Raw genomic sequence first — 17,504 nt, forward strand, 5'->3', positions numbered from 1 at the left:
TTCCTGCAGTAGCCTTGCGGAGATATTTCCAGCTCTAAGGGCTCCGGGTGATCTGCCCTGCCTGGTCTGCAGACATTCTCCTCGGCTGTGCCTGTTCACTGTCTTTCCAGGCAGAGCGGAGTATGTCCCAGCACTAACTCAAAGCCTCCCTTTCTTTATCACTCTTTTAACCCTGGATACTATTTTAGGTGTAGAGACAAGGGCTTGCCCTGATCCTATACTGCCCTTGGAGTTTAAGGAGTCAATGACTCCAAGGTAACAAATAATATGTGTACACTAGGGTGATGCTCTGCAGGAAGGGCTGTGTCTGACAGAGGCCTTATTATCAGGGAGCTCAGACAACATTCACCCTGACACACACACACACACACACACACACACCACCACCACCACCACCACCACCACCACCACCATCATAGAAAGACAAATGGCCAGCACTTCCTACCAGGAGCACTCTATCTCCGCACACTTGCTGGTCCAGATGGAATAAAGATGATGGTAGAGAATGGAGCCCTGAAAGGGATGGGGAGGACTGTAGAGTTGGATGGTCCTAAAATGTGAGAGGGTTAGAACCCAGGACTCAAGGAGTGTTGAAGCCAATGGGAACTGATCTGCTCTCTTTTTTGGAAGGGACCTGAATGAGGGCACCAGGAGCTCTGTTTTTTATGTTCCCTGAGAAGCAGAAGGAGGGACAAATAGTCTGTTGAGAATGGGGAGGGGAGTAGGAGCAAGAGGGAGGAGTGGGTGTGCATGACTCTAAGGCACCCTATAGGCCCAGAGTATCATCACATAGCTGGTGGGGCCTTTAGGACCTCCTAAAGGTCCTAAAAGATAGGGAGGCTTCCTGCCGTGTAGGCCTGGGAGTGGCTGGACCTGTTTGACAGACACACAGGAGGCCAGCATTGAGTAGTTGGGGATTAAATCATTATACTTACGTAGCTGTAACCAAATACCTGAAAGAAACAATTCAGGATGAATTGAATGGGTGGTTTATTTTGGTGCTTGGTTTTAGGAACATTTCAGTTCATCACAGCAGGGAGGACAGGATGAGAGGGGCTCCTTCCTGGACAGTGAGAATATGTGGTAGAGATCCCTCACGTGGAAGCTGTGATGAGCACACTACACCTACATAAAAAAATGAAGTTCTTGCCTTTAAACGATGTTAGAATGTATTCAATAAGACGTTTATAAGGCATTAGTGGTTTAATGACAGCAGCTTGCCAGATAGTCCCACCTGCCCTGTAGCCTGACCGAATCAAATGCGGGCTCTTGTCTTCCAATTTTAATTGCTATTATTAACTCTCAGATAACACCCCACAGAACACACAATAAACACACCTATATCTATATTCACATATGCACTTTACAGAATGAATCGAGTCCCAGGCTCCAGCAGAGTTCAAGAGGCTTCAGAAATAGGCTGAGAGAGGGTCTGTACTGATAAGATAACAAACCAAACCAGTGCAGGAGGCGGCAGCTGCTGCAGCCAAGGTGTGAGAGTGAAGCTATGAAATCCAGGTGCCAGGAGAAAAATCCAAAGGGGTCTGGAGCAGGGAACGGGGGGTTCAGGTCCAGAGGAATAAACAGTAGACTGGCAGGCATTCAAGGAGGACATATCAACAGCAACCAGCAAGACCTGAGCTGAAGCTCCTGAGATAGGGGAATTCCTCTGCTTGTCAATCCTTGACACCAGGCAGAGGTGTCAGGCTGATACCAACACAATATCAAGTGTCCATCCGTTTGTGGGGTCCAGGTGAGAGAGTTATACCCTTTCCTTGGTGTGGGGTGCCTGATAAGTTCTTGGGCCTGGTTTCCCTGATATGATTTCAATACTCATGTGCCCCAATGGCTTCAATTGTGTGGTTCCCTTTCTGTTCCCAGGAATAAGCCATTTATCAGTCTGTACTGGATAGGGAGTACCTGAGAGAGGGTGAAGTTTCTGAGTCCACCTAGGGGCTGCCGTCCTTCTCCTCCATCAAAATGGAGTCAAGGCAAAGCTGCTTGTGCAATGGTGTCTCCCAGCGCAATGCAGTCTTTAAAACCACTGTTTTCTACAACATAGAGTCACTTAGTGTAGGGCACAGCCTACACTACTTCAACAGGGGCGACTAGACAGTAGAGAAAAAGACCCAGAGATAAAGAGTAGGGGGACCTGGAAAGTTCTGCTCTTCCTGACCTACTTCAGCCAGAGCCTGGCCCCACCTCCCAAAGGCCCCACAGTATGTGCATGCAGCCTGCACAAACATCTTTTAAAATTAGCACCACAAGGGCTGGGGTATAGATAGCTCAGAACTTGCCTACCTTGTGCAAGGCCCTAGGTTTTATTCCAGCAAAACACACACACACACACACACACACATACACAGTGTCACAAGCTAAGGACCTCTGATAGACACTTCAGATCTAAACCTAAAGAACAATAGACATATTTCTCTCATTCTGGAAGCAGAAGATGAGACAGTAAGGCAAACACCACTGGGGATAAGTGGGAGAATCTCCCCAGCTTCTGCCTTTATTTAATTACTGGTTTTCTTTCTGTCTCTGTCTCTCTCTGCCTTTGTCTTTCCCCTTCCGTTCCTCCCTCCCCCTCTCTCCATCTCTCTCTCTCTCACACACAGTGTGTGTGTGTGTGTGTGTGTGTGTGTGTGTGTGTGTGTGTGTCCAGATTTCCTCTTTTTGTAAGGACACCAATCACACTGGAGCACGCTCTTCCCCTCAATGACCTCATCCTAACTGGTTACATCTGCAACAAGGCAATTTCCAAATAAGGTCACATTCTCAAGTCCTGAGGTTTAAGACTTCAACATATGCATCTTAGAGTATGCAATTCAATCCTTAATGGGAGGGCTCAGCCTCTGCATCAGTCTGGGAAGATGGAGACAGGCCAGGCAGGCAGGGGCACCCTCTTTGATGGCTGGGGTCTGAATGAAACTCAGAAAAGATAAACTCTCCCACTTGAGATGGGACTAAAATAATGGATGAGGCAGCTCACACAGCACCCATGTGTCTCTGTACTTTCTGCTGCTACACAGTATCCATGAGGCAGACTTATAAACAATAAAGATTTGCTTTGCTCTCAGTTCTGGAGGCTGGACATACAGGAACATGGGGCTGACTTCTGGTGAGGCCTTCTTCATTCCCATTAAATGACAAGACAACTCTGTTAGGGAAGGCTCATGTAAAAATACACACACACACACACACACACACACACACACATATGTATGTGCTAGTAGGACATGAATTTTTCTTTGGAAGATGTTAGCTGCTGCTGAATAAGTCAGTCTAACCTATAGGTGGCCAATGGCTTCTACCTGCTTGTCCTCCAGCCTTAAGGACCAGCAAGCCAGAAGAAGGTCATAGAGAGTAGTGGCTGGAGTTCACAGAAAAGGGGTGTGTATGTGCCAGGGTACATGTGTGGAGATCAGAGGACAGCCTGTAGGAATTGTTTCTCTCCTTTCACTTTGTGGGTCCCAGGGATTGAACTCAGATCATGAGGCCTCTGGTCTCAAGCACCTTTGCCCACTAAGGCATCTTACTAGCCCAGAATTCACTTTTACAGCAAAGTCACTCCCCGTGATATGACCTGGGTATAAGCCCCTTTTTTAGGAATCCTGCCCTCAACAATGCTACCCTTGGGGACTTGCAATACTTCAGCTTTGAGATACCCAGACTGGGATTTCCCTTCAGGCAGAGCTGGCTCTGCAAGCCTGATGGGCCTGTGCTGGTTGGGTCTAAATTTTCCTCTGGAAGGTGCTACCTGCTGAATTAGAGGCCCTGAAAATTAGGAAGCCATCCCAGCTTACAGGTAGCCAATAGCCTCCACCTGCCCATCCCTTAGCCCTAATGACCAGCAGGCCAGAGAAAGTTCATACAGAGTAGTGGCTGGAATCCACAGATAAGGTGCCTGGATGGAGGAGCCTTGTGACAGACATAGGAAGCAGTTGAAATTCTTAAGAGGTGTCAGGACAGAAGTGAAATAGCTCTGCCACCTGCTACATGCACTGCCAGCCACTCACCAATGAAGCACTCAGGAGGGTCCCAAGGTAGCAAAGTGCGAAAAGGGAAAGGAGGCTGAAGATGAAGCAGGCAGGTGTTCTGATCCAATCTGCTGAACATTGCTCACCTGGGTCTTCATGTGCCTCCTCCTCAGGATTGGGATGGAGCAAGCCAGGCTTTGCCCACCACTGAGCTACATGGGTGAGAAAGGGCTCAGTGCCTTCAGGCAGGCTTGCAAGCATGGGTCTGCCTCTGGATGTCACTCTGTCAGTTCCACTGAGTTTCCCAAAACCCTCAGGCTCTCTGCTGCCCTTTGGCCCCTCTTCCCCTGCAAGACCTCATAGTTGGATTTCTTGCCCACTGGCTGGTGTTGAGCAAGAGGACCCTGGCTCCATTTTTTCCCTACCTATTCAGGCCAGTGAACCTCAAGGAGAGAGTCTCTTCCATGCTGTAGCTGCCCCAACTTGGCTCAGTGACACTTCAGCCCAAGTTCTGGGACTTTGGAATCTGGTCCTCAAACTCCCCATCACTCTTTGATGACCCAGAGTCTTGTTGGTTCCCTCCAAAAGTCTCAGTCCACCCCCCCCTTTGGTCCTGCCAGTCTCTTACCTCTCAAGCGAACCCATGGCTCACCACTTAATATCTGGGAACATCAAACAACTCTGAGCTTGGTTCCAAATGTCCAGAGCACAGAGACAGAATTAGAGAGAACTGAGCTGACAGAGCAAGGAGACACAGGCATCCAGCAGCTAGGAATGGGGACAGATTGAGACAGGCTCTAGATATTCAGACTATGGGAACATGGGGTGCAGGAGTCTGGACATGGTTGGAGAGCAAAGTCTAGTTAAGAGTGCCCAAGACACTCTTGAAGCATAAGACCTGGTTCCACCTTGTTCTATGAGCACCCTTGGAAGCAGAGAGGAAGCAGTGGGAAGCAGCCCACGGATGCTGAAGGGACCATGGATTCTGGACACCATGGCAGAACTAGCTATTCTCAGGGCTTCTGATAGGAACCCTGGAAGTCCACAAGGTGTCCCAGCTACATGGACCAGAACTTACCCACCTCTGCCCTCAGAACTTTTTCTGTCACCCTAGGCAGCTGAAGTTTGCTCAACACTTCCTGATGAGTGGTTTGGGCTTAGCTTTTTCTTCTTCTCTTGCAGCAACATAGTTAAAAAAAAAAAAATCCCCATAGGCTCAAAAACTTCAACCTGCTGCCGGAAGGAGGAAGTGAAACCTGCTGGGGTGGGGGCTCTAGGCCACCGCCCATCTACAGAGAAGCACCGGCAGCCACAACAACTGCACTCGCACCAAAGACATCAGGCCCATGGCGGAGGCTTCCAGCGATCCCAGCTGCGAGGAGCAGGAAGAGCTACATGCAGAAGACAGCGAAGGGTGAGCATCACTTTAGGCAGCTTCCTTTGTGCCAAGTCCTGAGGGGGCAGACTCTTGAATAGGTCACTTATTGGAGACTTAGAGTTCCGTCAGAAACCTCCTCTTACCACGGATGTCTCTTCCCTCTACCACTGTAGCTTGGCCTAAATGGGCAAGGCTAGGGTCCATAGCCAGGACAAAGGGGGTGGATGCTTGGTGTGATAGGGACTGGGAGTGCCTGAACAGTGGGAGAGAGTAAAAGCTGTGTTGGGAGAAACTGGGCCTAAGGATCCTGATCAGGCTCTCACCTGCAGGATTGTCTGAGGGCTCTTTCTTGCCTTAAGATACTCAGAGATGACCAGGCCTCAGGGGTTCCTAAAGCTTCTCTAGGGGGATAGAGAAGGCCAATGGCATCTTGTGGACCAGGCACTGCTGTTGGGTACAGTGGGTATGGGAAGGGAACATCAGCAGAGGTAAAGGGGGCCACTATTCTGCCACAGACAGGGTTGAGCAAAGGCCTGTAGGCTGCCAGCTGCTTAAGGGCATCTGTGATTTAAAGGATTGCTGAGGTTCTTCTCTGCGTTGGGTCATAAGCTGGGGGTTATGGAGAGGGAAACTGTCTGTGGGCAGCCATGGAGACTAAGCCAGGCCATTAGTGCCTGCTCTGTCCTTTTCCAGGAACACATCTCAGAAGAGAGTGTCAGGTCTTGGGGATAAGTCAGGGCCTTCAAGGGACAGAAGGGGACATATCAGGAGCTAGAGGCCTTATGGGAGCAGGATGTGCGGCCTGCGGTCCAGGTGCATAAGAGGAAGGGGAAGAAGGAGGTAAGACCTTAGAGGCCCTAGAACTGCTGCCAGAGTTGTCAGGCTGGCAAGGAGGGTATGACCCTTGGGGTTCAGCCACGGCTCAAGGAGAGAAGGCCCTCCTCAGAAGGTGTCTCAGGGTTTCTGCAGTCCCCAGGCTGTCTTGTGAAATGGAGCCAGGCTTCAGATCTCGGATAGCAACATTGATGCCTCAGTCCTTATCAATGATAACGGGAAAGAGGCCTCACTGTGTGTGTGTGGGGGGGGGGGGGTTAGAGAGCCAACCTCAGCCTCCCCACTATTGCTTTCCATGTGGACCCCAGTTTGAGAGCTGTTCAGGAAACTCCCAGGACAGGAAAGGAGTGTGAGGCTAAGCAGAAACTAGCCTGGCCTGGGTCAGCATCCATGTTCCAGGGCCATGTTGTCCCCAGAAAGGCTCTATAAAGGCTGTCTCCTAGGAGAGAGGACATGCACTATGACAGCCCAAGAAGGGCTCTAAGGACACTCTGCCCAGGCTGGGTGAGGACACAAGCTGTGGGGTGTGTGGAACAGGGTAATCGGACAACAGCTGTGACCCTGTTCAGAAATGTCCTCACGTCAGTGCCCCTGCCACCTTGTGCCCATAGAAGGGCAGCTGCAAGAAGCCAAGCTGGCCCCACCCTCCTCCTAGGCCCTTCCTCAGCCCCCTCTCTCAGCTGTCTCAAATGCCGAGATCCAAGCAACACAGTCAAGGGTGCCCACAGCCCCGGCAGGCACTGATCCCTAGGCATCTTACTATAGAACTGGGGCATGGCTGCACATGTGCCCATCTCTCAGGAACTCCTGTTCCACAATCCTAAGACCTCAAGGGGCCTGGGAGCCCCCTAAAGTTGTTTTCCCCAAAATGGAGGAAGAAAGAGAGCAAAGTGCTCTGCCAACCTTTCAAAATGAAACTGAGACCCAGGCGGAGGTGGGGCTGTCCTCTTACAGGATGACTCAGAGACCAGGGGATTCTCCTGTTTAATGTGGTAAAATGTCCCTAGTGCCCAAAGGAGCTATTTGGCCTAGGAAGTTCCCACTCAGGAAACCCTGGAGGGCTAGAGCTGAGCAGGGTCAGTTTTGACTGGAGTAGATCAGACTCCCCACCCCATGCTTCCCACAGAGGACCAGGCACACCAGGCAGAGACCAAACACTTTCCTCATATCTGCCCTGGTATACCAGGGTGAGTGTGACACAACACGTATGCACACCAAGTTCAAAGCAGGCCAAGCCCCTCCCACAGAGCCCTCAGGTGGCTGGGATGCTACTGTGTACCACTCCTGTGCTCCCATCATTGATTTGGGACTGCCACTCTTCCTCTCTCCCTGCCTGGCTACCCAACACAGGGTCATTGGCTTGTTCTTGTCCCTTGGGAGCAGGGTGTGGCACCTCCACAGGGCTGTAAGTGAATCTTCTGGGACTTCTGGGTGACAATGAGGGAATGTTTCGCCTCAAGACCAAGTTCAACTCCCCTACACCTCTACTATGCAATGCCTAAGGAGCTACAAGGCAGCCAAGCAGCTCACAGGTGGAGGGCCAGCATGCCCTTAGGGCCTCATATCCATGTCCTGGAACCCCAGCTCTGCATGGAGCCATGCTTTCTCTCATCAGGGAAGAGGTCTGGCCCGCTCCACCAGGCCACCTATTCCTTGAGTGACAGGGCTCATCTGGCCCCTGGGTCGTCTGCATCCTGATTTTCTCAGCATCTGATGCTGCTTTGCTGAAGTACCTGCTCTGGATCCTCATCTACCCTGGAAACTTTTCTGGCCTATGCTCACACCTGCTGACCAACAGGACAATCTGAAGGTCACCTAGGCAGGGTTCCTTCCTGGACCACCTGTCCCTCTGGCCTTCTGAGCTAGAATCAGAGGTCTGTGAGCACTATTGGAGCCTTCATTTGAGAGACAGGAGCCCAGTGGAGGGACCTCCAACCTTGCCCTCCCAAAGTGTGCTCAGAGGATGAGACATCTAGGAGATGAGAGCTGGAGTTCTCTCTCCAGATGGCAGAATTGAGCCAGGCCAGACCAAGTCAAGGGTCCCTGAAAACAGAGGGGGAAGCCAAGCTTCACCCAAACAGTATATGGGCCCTAGGCTTTCTGTCATCTTCTGTCCAACTCCTCTACAGCCCCATCTTGAGGTTGGGGAAGGAAAACCAGATGCCTGGAACATTTGTGACATCACAGGCCAATCTTGCTGATTCTAGAAGCTCCCAAATTGCCCTGCCTACTTGAGGTAGACAGTTCTGGGAGAGATGTCTGGGGACAGATGTTCCAGGATGGGATGTCCCTGTCAGGGTGACACTACTATTATACTAGTGGTTCTGTCTGTCTCAGTTTCCCTAAGGAGGTTATGAGAATGATTGGTGAGCCATGAGGAGGTGAGGGCTTGCCAGGGGAAGAAGACCGGGCCTTTCCCTCTGGGAACTCAGGCTTTTGGGGCAGGGGTTGAGGTGTCATTTCAAGGTGAGAGGGAGAAGGGTAAGAGCCACCCTTTGGTGTCTCAGTTTTCCCAAATGCACACTCAGAATGCAGGTACTCAGGTCTAGCATTCATGGCTTGGGTGTCTTTGCTGAGCCCTGTAAGGCTCCAGCAACATATTGTACACCATCCTCTCAAGAATGTAAAAGTAAGCCTTTCAGTGATGGACCACTGTGACTAGACAAGCCCTCTATGGGCTTAGGGTGAGACCTAGGATAGGCTGTTCCCGGCTGTTCTGGTAAAAATCCCCAGAGTGTGCCCACTGCTATGCAATGGAGCTTAACACAGAACCAGTGGTTTTTGTGGGACATAGACTGGGTCAGGGTGAAGGGCACTCTGTGGGAATAGGCCAAGTTTGGTAGCAGGTAATCTATGGGGACATCCCAGGCTGGAGGAGGAATGTTTTGTGGGTCATGGTCCAGGCCGGTATAGTCATGGGTCTCTGCATCTGCTCCAGTAGCACTGGACCACAGGGCTATGGGAAGTTCTTCTGTTGCTATGGAGCCCCCATCTTCCTGCATTAGATCACAGGGTAACTCTTGGTTGGCCTTGAGGCATCAGGGCCTCTCTTTGGATGGCAGTACTATGTTACCTGCAGAGGACAGATTTGGATAAAGGGGTCACCTGGTGACAATACAGCCCATTCCCTAGGATTAGGTTTTCACCAGCCAGCCACTCCTACCCAGCACCAAGGAGCTAGCAGAGAGGCAGGGGGCTGTGGGTTTAGAGTATAAGAGTTTGAGAGTAGACAATGGGTGGGTGAGGAAAGCCCCTGGTTTTTTCTTGTGGCCAGGCCAGTCTTACCAATTCCACTTGCTGACCACCTCCAAGTTGAGATATTGTAAGTTGACTCCTTCTCTTCCCTGTCTCTCCTTTCTCTTCTTCCTTCCCTTTCTCTCCTCTTCCTTCTTCACCTATTCTCTCTCCCCTTCCTCTTCCACTTTTTATTTTGCCTCCTCCTGTCCCCTCCTCATCTTCTTCTCCCCTACCTTCTACCTCTCTCTTCTCTCCCAGGAACCTCTCCTCAAAAAAGCAATAGAATTCATGACAGATGAATATAGCTAGTTTATTCCAAAGAAATCTGGAAAGACTCTGTTACCCTTTCTCCTAGTCCCAGCTCCAACCACAGTTGGATTCATCACCACACCCAGTTCCCTGGCCCTGCCCTTAGCTCTGGCCCACCAGATCCTGCTTGGAAAAGGAAACACATGGAGCTAATGAGTGCAGGAAACATTTGGAGGCTTCCCATTATGTAAATCAGGGCCACATTGCTATTAAAAGCCACCATCCCAGATCCCTCCACCAGTAGGCTCCCACTGCTTATTGTGTCTTTCCTCATTTTGGTACACACTGGTCTGTGAGCATGTCTGTTGAAGTATGTCTTCTGGGGGTTACCAAGATGCATGGACAAGGGAGTAGATCTGTGTCTCCAGAGCTCTGTTTAGGGTCCATTTTAAGAGGGACCTGACCTCCTGGGACCTTATTCTCAAGCCATACACTTTTGAGCCATGTCTAGCCATAAAATAAAGAAAATAAAAAGAAGAATCAGTAGTGGAGAAATACACAAATAGAGGGAAAGATGGATGAAGAAAAAGGTATGACAATAGCTAGGTGGATAGATGGATGGGTGTGTGGGTATATCTATGGATGGATGAATGAGTGGATGGATGGATAGGTGGATGGATAGATGTGTGGATGAAATGGGTAAATGAATGGATAAATGGGTGGTTGAATGGATATAGGGTGAATTGGTGCATTGGTGATTGCATGAGGTGGATGGATAGATTTTTGAGTGGGTAGATGGGTGGATGGTAAGTGGGTGGTTGGATGAATGGATGGATGGGTATGAATGGATAAATTGATGAGCGAGTAGGTGGATGGGTAGATGAATGGATATATACATGGATGGATGGGGGTTGGATTGATAAGTGTACGAGTGTGGATGGGTGGGTTATTGGATGGATGGATGGATGGACGGATGGACAGACAGTTGCATGGATGGATGGGATAGATAAAAGGATGTATTAGAAGATGGGCATATGGGATGAAAGAATAGGTGGACTAATGAGGAGGTAGATAGGACATAGATAAATGACTGGACAAATACAATATCAAAACAGGCAAATTATGACTGTAAATAAATAATGAATAAATAGTTATAAAAGTAGATGTATGAGTGGAAAGATAAGCAGATGACAGATCAATAAATGGATAAATTGGTATGGAATGAACTATTGAAAATACAGATATGTGAAAAGACACCTCTCCACATAAATTTATATTATCCTTCTGGAATACTTTCTCCCTTTGTGAGAAAATCAATCTCTCTCCTTTTCTCTCTCTTCTTCCTTCTTAAACCAAGAAGTGCTTATCCCTTTCCACTAAACTTTCCTTCTTCCTTGAGTATCATACAATGCATCTCAGTCCCTTGGTGCTCCCTGTTTTCATACCCCAACTCACACTTTCAGCAGCATTAACCATCATCTGCAATGTGTTGGTACATATTTACTTATTTGTTCTCGCTAAAATGTCAACATCATGAGCCCTGGAGAGTGGGGCTGAATTCCCAGCACATTAGAAGTTATTGGAATTCAATTCGTGCTTCTTGAATAAACACACAGATCGATGAACAAATGTGTGGATAATTAAGTGGATTTGTGATTAGAAGAATGACGCAGGGGAAAAGAGTAGGTGGTGAAAATTGGGCTGGTTTCCTATAATGTTGTATTGACTTGCCTAGATTACTATGCATACAGTGTCACACACAAAGATGTGTGCAGCTGGATGTGCAGCTTCCTATGTGAGAAGACTCTGAAAACACAGATGTATGAACAAATATGAAAAAAGAATTTAAGAAACAGAAATCTGCATGAAAATAAGAGCAGAAGACTATTTGGAGAGGGGACAGCATGGATTGAAAAAAAATTTGTTGGTTAGACAAATGCACATACAACTTGAAGGATGAAGATGAGGTAGTGTTAATTAGTATGCAATGGGAAGTTATTATACTCCAAATGGATGGATGGATTGCTGAACACTTCTTCTAAGTGTGGTAATGAAATAACTCAGTGTGGTAAAATGGTAATTGTCATGCAAGCTTGGTAACCGAGTTAGGTCTCCAGAATCCAGGTAAAGAAGGAAGGAGGGAACCAGCTCCACAACGATGTTTTCTGCCCCATGAATGCTCATTGTGGTATATGCAGCCTCTCTTAATAATAATAAACTGAAAATTTTAAAGAGATGTTTAAGTAAGTGGATCAATAAATAGAAGGAAGAACGGATGAACAGGTGGATGGGTGAATGGATGAATGCATGGATAGATGGATGGGTGCATGGATGGATAAAGGGAAAATGAATGGATGGGTGAATGGATGGATGGGTCAACTGATAGATCCTTTTTCAATGGAAAAACATGATGAAAGGTGAATAGACATGGTTATAGACGTATAGACTGAAATAATTATTCAATAGTAGGCTATGTTATATTCACATTGGGGGATGGAAAAGCATAAGGAAAACTTGATGGGTTGAAAAATGATACATAAAAATACAAGCACCATAAGGACAAGATGGATGGATGGATGGATGGATGGATGGATGGATGGATGGATGGATGGGTAGATAGATGTATAGGTAGATAGGGGGCTAAAGCAATAAGTCAATGAATGGATGGGTAGATGAATGGGTGTACTCATCCATGGATGGATGAGTAGATGGGTAGGCAGAAAAATAATGAACAGTAAGGCCAGTATCAAACATTCTGTCCTCTTGTCCATATATGTCATGGCTTCAAAGCCTTAAATTCCACATCTCTTCATGGGAACTACCCCTGATTAAGGCAGTCCTCCCTGTCTGGAAATGTTCTTCCTTCTTTTGAACCCAAATTGTCCTGACCACGCCTGATCACATGTCATTTCTGGCTGTCTAGCTGGAGTAGGAACAGGGGCCAGGGGGTGGTGTGGGGAGTTGCGGTGGTGCAGGCGCAGTACAAACTGGTTTCCTAGGCGATCTGGTTCTACTAGGTGACCTCCTCAGCATGGGCTTACAGGAGGGAGGTTCATACCAGCCCATCCTATGCCTTCAGAATGTGTTGTTCCTTATGTCTCTGAGCTTTGGTGAGGGCAGCGGACTCTGCTGTTTCTGCTATACTCCCTGGCTCCATCTCCTCCTGGGAGATGCTGGGGGAGGGAGATGCCGTAACCGCTGTGCTCAGAACAGCCGGATCTCATCCTGTAGCAAGCATGATAGAAAAGGCGGGTAGTCAGCTTCTTAGTCACTACACATCCGAGCTGTGGAACTGTATCTGTGCCATCACTTTAAAGCATGCCTCCTTCCCACCAGTAATCTATTCATGTGACCCCCCAACTCCCATGTCCGTCCTCAGTTGTCCTAAGTTTTCTGGAATCTCACTTTCTAGCCCACCTAGAGGTCACAATAACTCATGTGTGCCCATTCTTCAAGTGTGGAGATGGAGGAACCACTGGGGGCCAGCTGTGTAGAGTGGGGCAGTTGCTGGCCATCAATAGACCCAACTATGGTCTTGGCTATACCAGATTCTGGTTCTAGGACCTGGCCCAGCGCTGCTGGCCAACCTTGGTTTTTCCATCTGGCTCATGGGTCTAACAGTACAGCTTGTCCACAGCTATGAGTGTGGGTGATCCTGGAAGCCACTAGATGAAAGCCTTCTCGCCCAGAACCGGCCCATGGCAACTTCCCCCAGCCCAGCTACTAGCCTCCAATGTTCTCCAGTGAGTCACAGTGACTAAGCCCAACCAGAAAAACAATGGGCTGGGCTGCTTGTCCCTGGGTCTGAGCCAGAGGATAGGGTAGGGGGCTGGCTGGTGAGGGCACCGACCACCCTGGTACCCGCCATGACCCTGGGGACTCTGGCTTCCTACAAGAGGAAGATGCTCTCTGTGGTGTCTCTACCTCCCTGCTCTGAATGTAGCCTGAGGTTCTGGGGAGAGCAGTAGCCTCCCAACTAGGTGACCTGGGAAGATTCCTGGGGTGCCCAGCCTCCCCTGGAGGTTATACAAGAGCAGAGAGCTGGGAATAAACAGAGGGAAACTGAAGACCCAGAGGGAGGGAGAAAAGGGAGGGGAATGAGGGAGAAAAAGAAGGGAGGGAAAGGAATGGGGGAGGGAAGGTAGGAGGGAGACTGAGATAGGGATGAAAACGCCAGAAGAGTAGAAAAGGGCAAGGAGGGGCAGTCAGCCAGGTCAGGGCAGCTGAGGCCCAGATCTGGGAGGAGAGAACCAGGGGTCAGGGAGAGTAGGACTCAGAGCAGGGACCAGCAGGCAGGCAGAGATGGCCAAGAGGCTCTGAGGATGGGGAGGTGACCTGTGGGCCAGGCACCCAGAGTGAAGTGGTAGGCAGAGAGGTGGGAAGTGGCAGAAGCTGCCAAGATGGTCTGAGGGGGGCATACCACCATGCTGCCCACAAGCGGGTGTGGAGGTCCAGCCAAGCCCCCACACTGCGGGGCTGGGAGGGTTTCTCTCTGACATTTTTACTAGTCTCGGAAGGAGGAGGAGGTGGTGGAGGTGGAGGAGACCGAGGGGGCGGAGAAGGGGGCTGGGGGACAAAAGAAAAGCAGCTGCTAATCGTCCTGAGAAAGGAGAGGGGAGAGACCCACAGAGACAGGGTCCAGGGACAGTGGAAGGGCCTGGGGCTGCCATCTGGGAGCCTGCCCCTGACCCCCGCCCCCAAGGGCTGGAGGGGCTGAGACAGACAGACAGACATCCTTCAGACAGACAGGCAGAGGAGACAGGGAAGGGGTTTCAGAGCCAGAGAGACCAGACAGACTGACAGGGGGAGGGGGGGCAGGGACAAGAACACAAAGAGAGGGACAAGGAGAAGAGGGCAGGGCAGGGCAGGGGAGAAAAGAGGAAAAGAAAGAAGGAAAGGGGGAAAGAGAAGGCAAAGAAGGGAGAGGAGAACAGAGGTGCTGGGCCACAGCACCAGGAGCCTTTGAAGCTGCGGGCTGAGTCCCCAGGGCCAGGGTCAGGCCAGGTCACCAGCGTCGTCGCGGGCAGGCCCACAGCATGAATGGCCCCGCACTCCTGAGGAGAAATGCTAGCAAACGGGGCCTGGAGAAGCTCCTGAGGTAGGTCCCTCCCAGCCCAGGCACGGTGCCCGCGGCACCCTTGCCGACAGTGGTCCCCCTACACCCTGACTGGCAGATATGTGGCCCATAGGCTGAGCTGGGCTGCCTATGCACACCTATGGGAAGATACTGAAGCCCAGCATAAAACCATCATATTGGCCAGCCAGGCAGCTGCACTTCTTCCTCCCATCAGCCCTGTGTGTCCCCAGGACCCACGGAGAATGTATCCTCAGAGTAGCCGCTAAGCCCCCACTGCCATGTCTTCTTGCTGTCCAGGGGAACTAGCCAGACACCCTTCACTTTACAAATGAGATCGGACCCACAGCCATAGGCCCCAGAAACCACTGGCCTGATAGTCCTGGGAGTGGGAGGCACTGGAGCCGTTAGGAATCCTGACTCTGGCCACTGGACCTCAGGCCTTTGAGAGGCTTCACTCACCCTGTTTTCTCCTATGTAAAGTGTGTGTGAGAGGACAGCAATAGGCCCAGGCCCTACAAACCTCAGGCACTTCCAATAATTAAGAGCTCATTGCTGTTCTCTGAGCTACCTGCTGTGCCCTTCCTCTTCCTCCCTCTTCTGGCTTTAAAGCTCTGCTGCAGTGCCGCCTCCTCCGGGCAGCCTGTCATGGTCTCCCTAGTCAGGAAGGCTCCGCTCCTCTGCTCATCTGGTGGCCAGTTCCCTGACCCACTTTCATGGCTGCTTAAACCCCATGCTCCTGAAGGGTGGGGCTGGCATTGTTTCATATTTCTGTGTGTTTTGGCCCTGGCTCTCAGTGGTGAGACAGGGCACAGATGGTGGTGGGCAGATGCCAGGAGACAGCTACCTCCAAGTCCTAGACCTATCATGGTCCCAGCTGGCATCCAAGGTTAGGACCAGCCCTAACCCACCACCCTAGCCCCCAGACAATACCATAGCCATGCCTCATGCCAGTCTTCCAGGGTTAGCTCAGACAGCTCAGAGTTCTCATGCACAGCCTCCTCACTCTGGATGTCCCTCTTGTCCAGGCTGAGATATATCCTCCATTGCTACTATCCCTCATGATGTTCTGTTTCCTGGGAATTTAGGAGCACTTTTGATCAATCTTATCAACTCACCAGTACCACATAACGAGCAGGAAACTAATTCCAGCACCCTGGTGGCTGTCGGGTGACAGAAAGAGCCACAAGACCTAGCACCAGACTCATGTCCTGCTAGCCCAAAGGAAGGGCAACGGGGCCACTAAAGCTATAGACAAGGCAAGATCTTGGGGAGGGGTTAGGTTCGGCACCATTCACAGTGTTGAGCTGAAGAAAGATGGGGGGAGACCCAGAGACCAAGGCCTACAATGGTTAACCAGCAGACAGAACAGGAAGGCAGGTTCCTGGTAGGTCTTAGTGATCTCTGATGAAGTGGGAGAGTAGATCCAGCAGATTATCCCTTGTGGGGGATGACAGAGATCCGTCATACTGTGGAGCGGGTCCACAGTAGATGACATGGGTGATGCCTGAGGTAGATATACACTAAGCTGTGCATCTTTGAGGGCCCGGTCCTGTGATTGAACTGTCGCCACACCCCTCATGTGTACTGATACACATATGTGCAGACATATGCACGCTACTACCTAGTACTACAATACCCTCCACCCCTGAGCCTTTGTCCACATGTCTATAGCATCCAACACTGTCCACTTCACCCATCCCTGGAGGATAGGTGATGAGAAAAGTAGGCTTAGAGAGGTCAAGTGACTTGCTCAAGGTCACCCATCCATTGCCTTTGCCCAGATCTTTCCCCAAGAATTCAAGGCTCTCTCACCACACGTGGTAGTGGAGCCCTCCAGTCCCTCCAGACAAGCTCTGGAGCAGTTGCTGTATGTCATCAGAGGCCAAGGTGCACAGTGAATCCAGCTTAAGTTCATCAGAAATAGTTTTATAGACTAGTGGGAAAATAGATGGCACGTCCCTCTAAGTCTCCTTGTCTGAGTCTGGGTATGAATTGGAGGCTTAACATGTCACTGGCCAGACTCTAGGCTTACTCCTACTCCCCTGTGCTAGGAATTTTCGTACCCACTTCCTGCCCCCAGGAGAGCAAGGGTCCTCCCATGTCCACCATAGGTCAGGCCAGGGTTAAAGAGAGTCACCTGGGCTTTCAGCTGGCTACTTGGTTCTGCCATATCCCCCCTCCTCCTGGGGTGGCCTAGATTTAAGAGCATCTGGGCTGGTCAGGAACACCTTGGTTTGATGCTATCCTAAGAGACTGAGCCAAGAATCACCTTGGCAGGCATCACCAACCAAGGCTCCCTTGGGTGGTATGAGCCTCTGTCTCATCAGTCCCAGCACCCACCAGCCAGCAGATAGCATGGCATCTGTCTATGGCTCCCCTGGGGTGTAAGTCTCTTCAGGCAGGCTCCCACCCAACATGTGGCCCTCTGGGACTCTGGGGATCCCAGTGTGGCAGAGGTTAGTAGATGGGGCTGGCAGTCTGCTGGGTGGCCCAGTGGGGGGAGGGGAAGCCAGGCCTCCAACCACAGTGTCCAGGGAGGCGTGGCTCCACGGGCCCATTGGAGGCCGAGATCCCGAGGGTGGGGCGGCCCCACCCTGGCAGGCCGGGTGGCCAGTGGGCGGCACCCCTGCGGGCCGGGTGGTCTGTCTGCCAGAGCCTGTCCTGCCTGGAGCCTGGCCGAGCCAGCAGCAGGGGGTACAGGGACCAAGTGGCCCAGCCCCCTGGGCAGGGTGTCAGGGCCAGAGCCCAG

The 17,504-nt window shown here is 50.7% G+C and overlaps 1 protein-coding gene across 4 annotated transcripts in view; it reads left to right on the forward strand.

The window, feature by feature from the left end:
* The first annotated feature begins 5,290 nt into the window (after positions 1-5,290).
* Positions 5,291-17,504, forward strand: part of Lsp1 (lymphocyte specific protein 1) — a 32,317-nt gene continuing 20,103 nt past the window's right edge. For 2 of the 4 annotated variants that reach the window (XM_055614685.1, XM_055614687.1), the window contains exon 1: positions 5,291-5,394. In XM_055614685.1, coding sequence (XP_055470660.1) covers positions 5,327-5,394 — 68 coding nt within the window. In that variant the 5' untranslated portion in view covers positions 5,291-5,326. Of the gene's footprint in view, positions 5,395-14,604; positions 14,777-17,504 lie in introns of those variants that run through there. The other 2 variants (XM_055614686.1, XM_055614688.1) reach the window with 1 other exon arrangement.

Source organism: Psammomys obesus, unplaced genomic scaffold (genome assembly GCF_907164565.1).
Source record: "Psammomys obesus unplaced genomic scaffold, mPsaObe1.curated_primary_1811, whole genome shotgun sequence".
Taxonomy (NCBI): domain Eukaryota; kingdom Metazoa; phylum Chordata; class Mammalia; order Rodentia; family Muridae; genus Psammomys; species Psammomys obesus.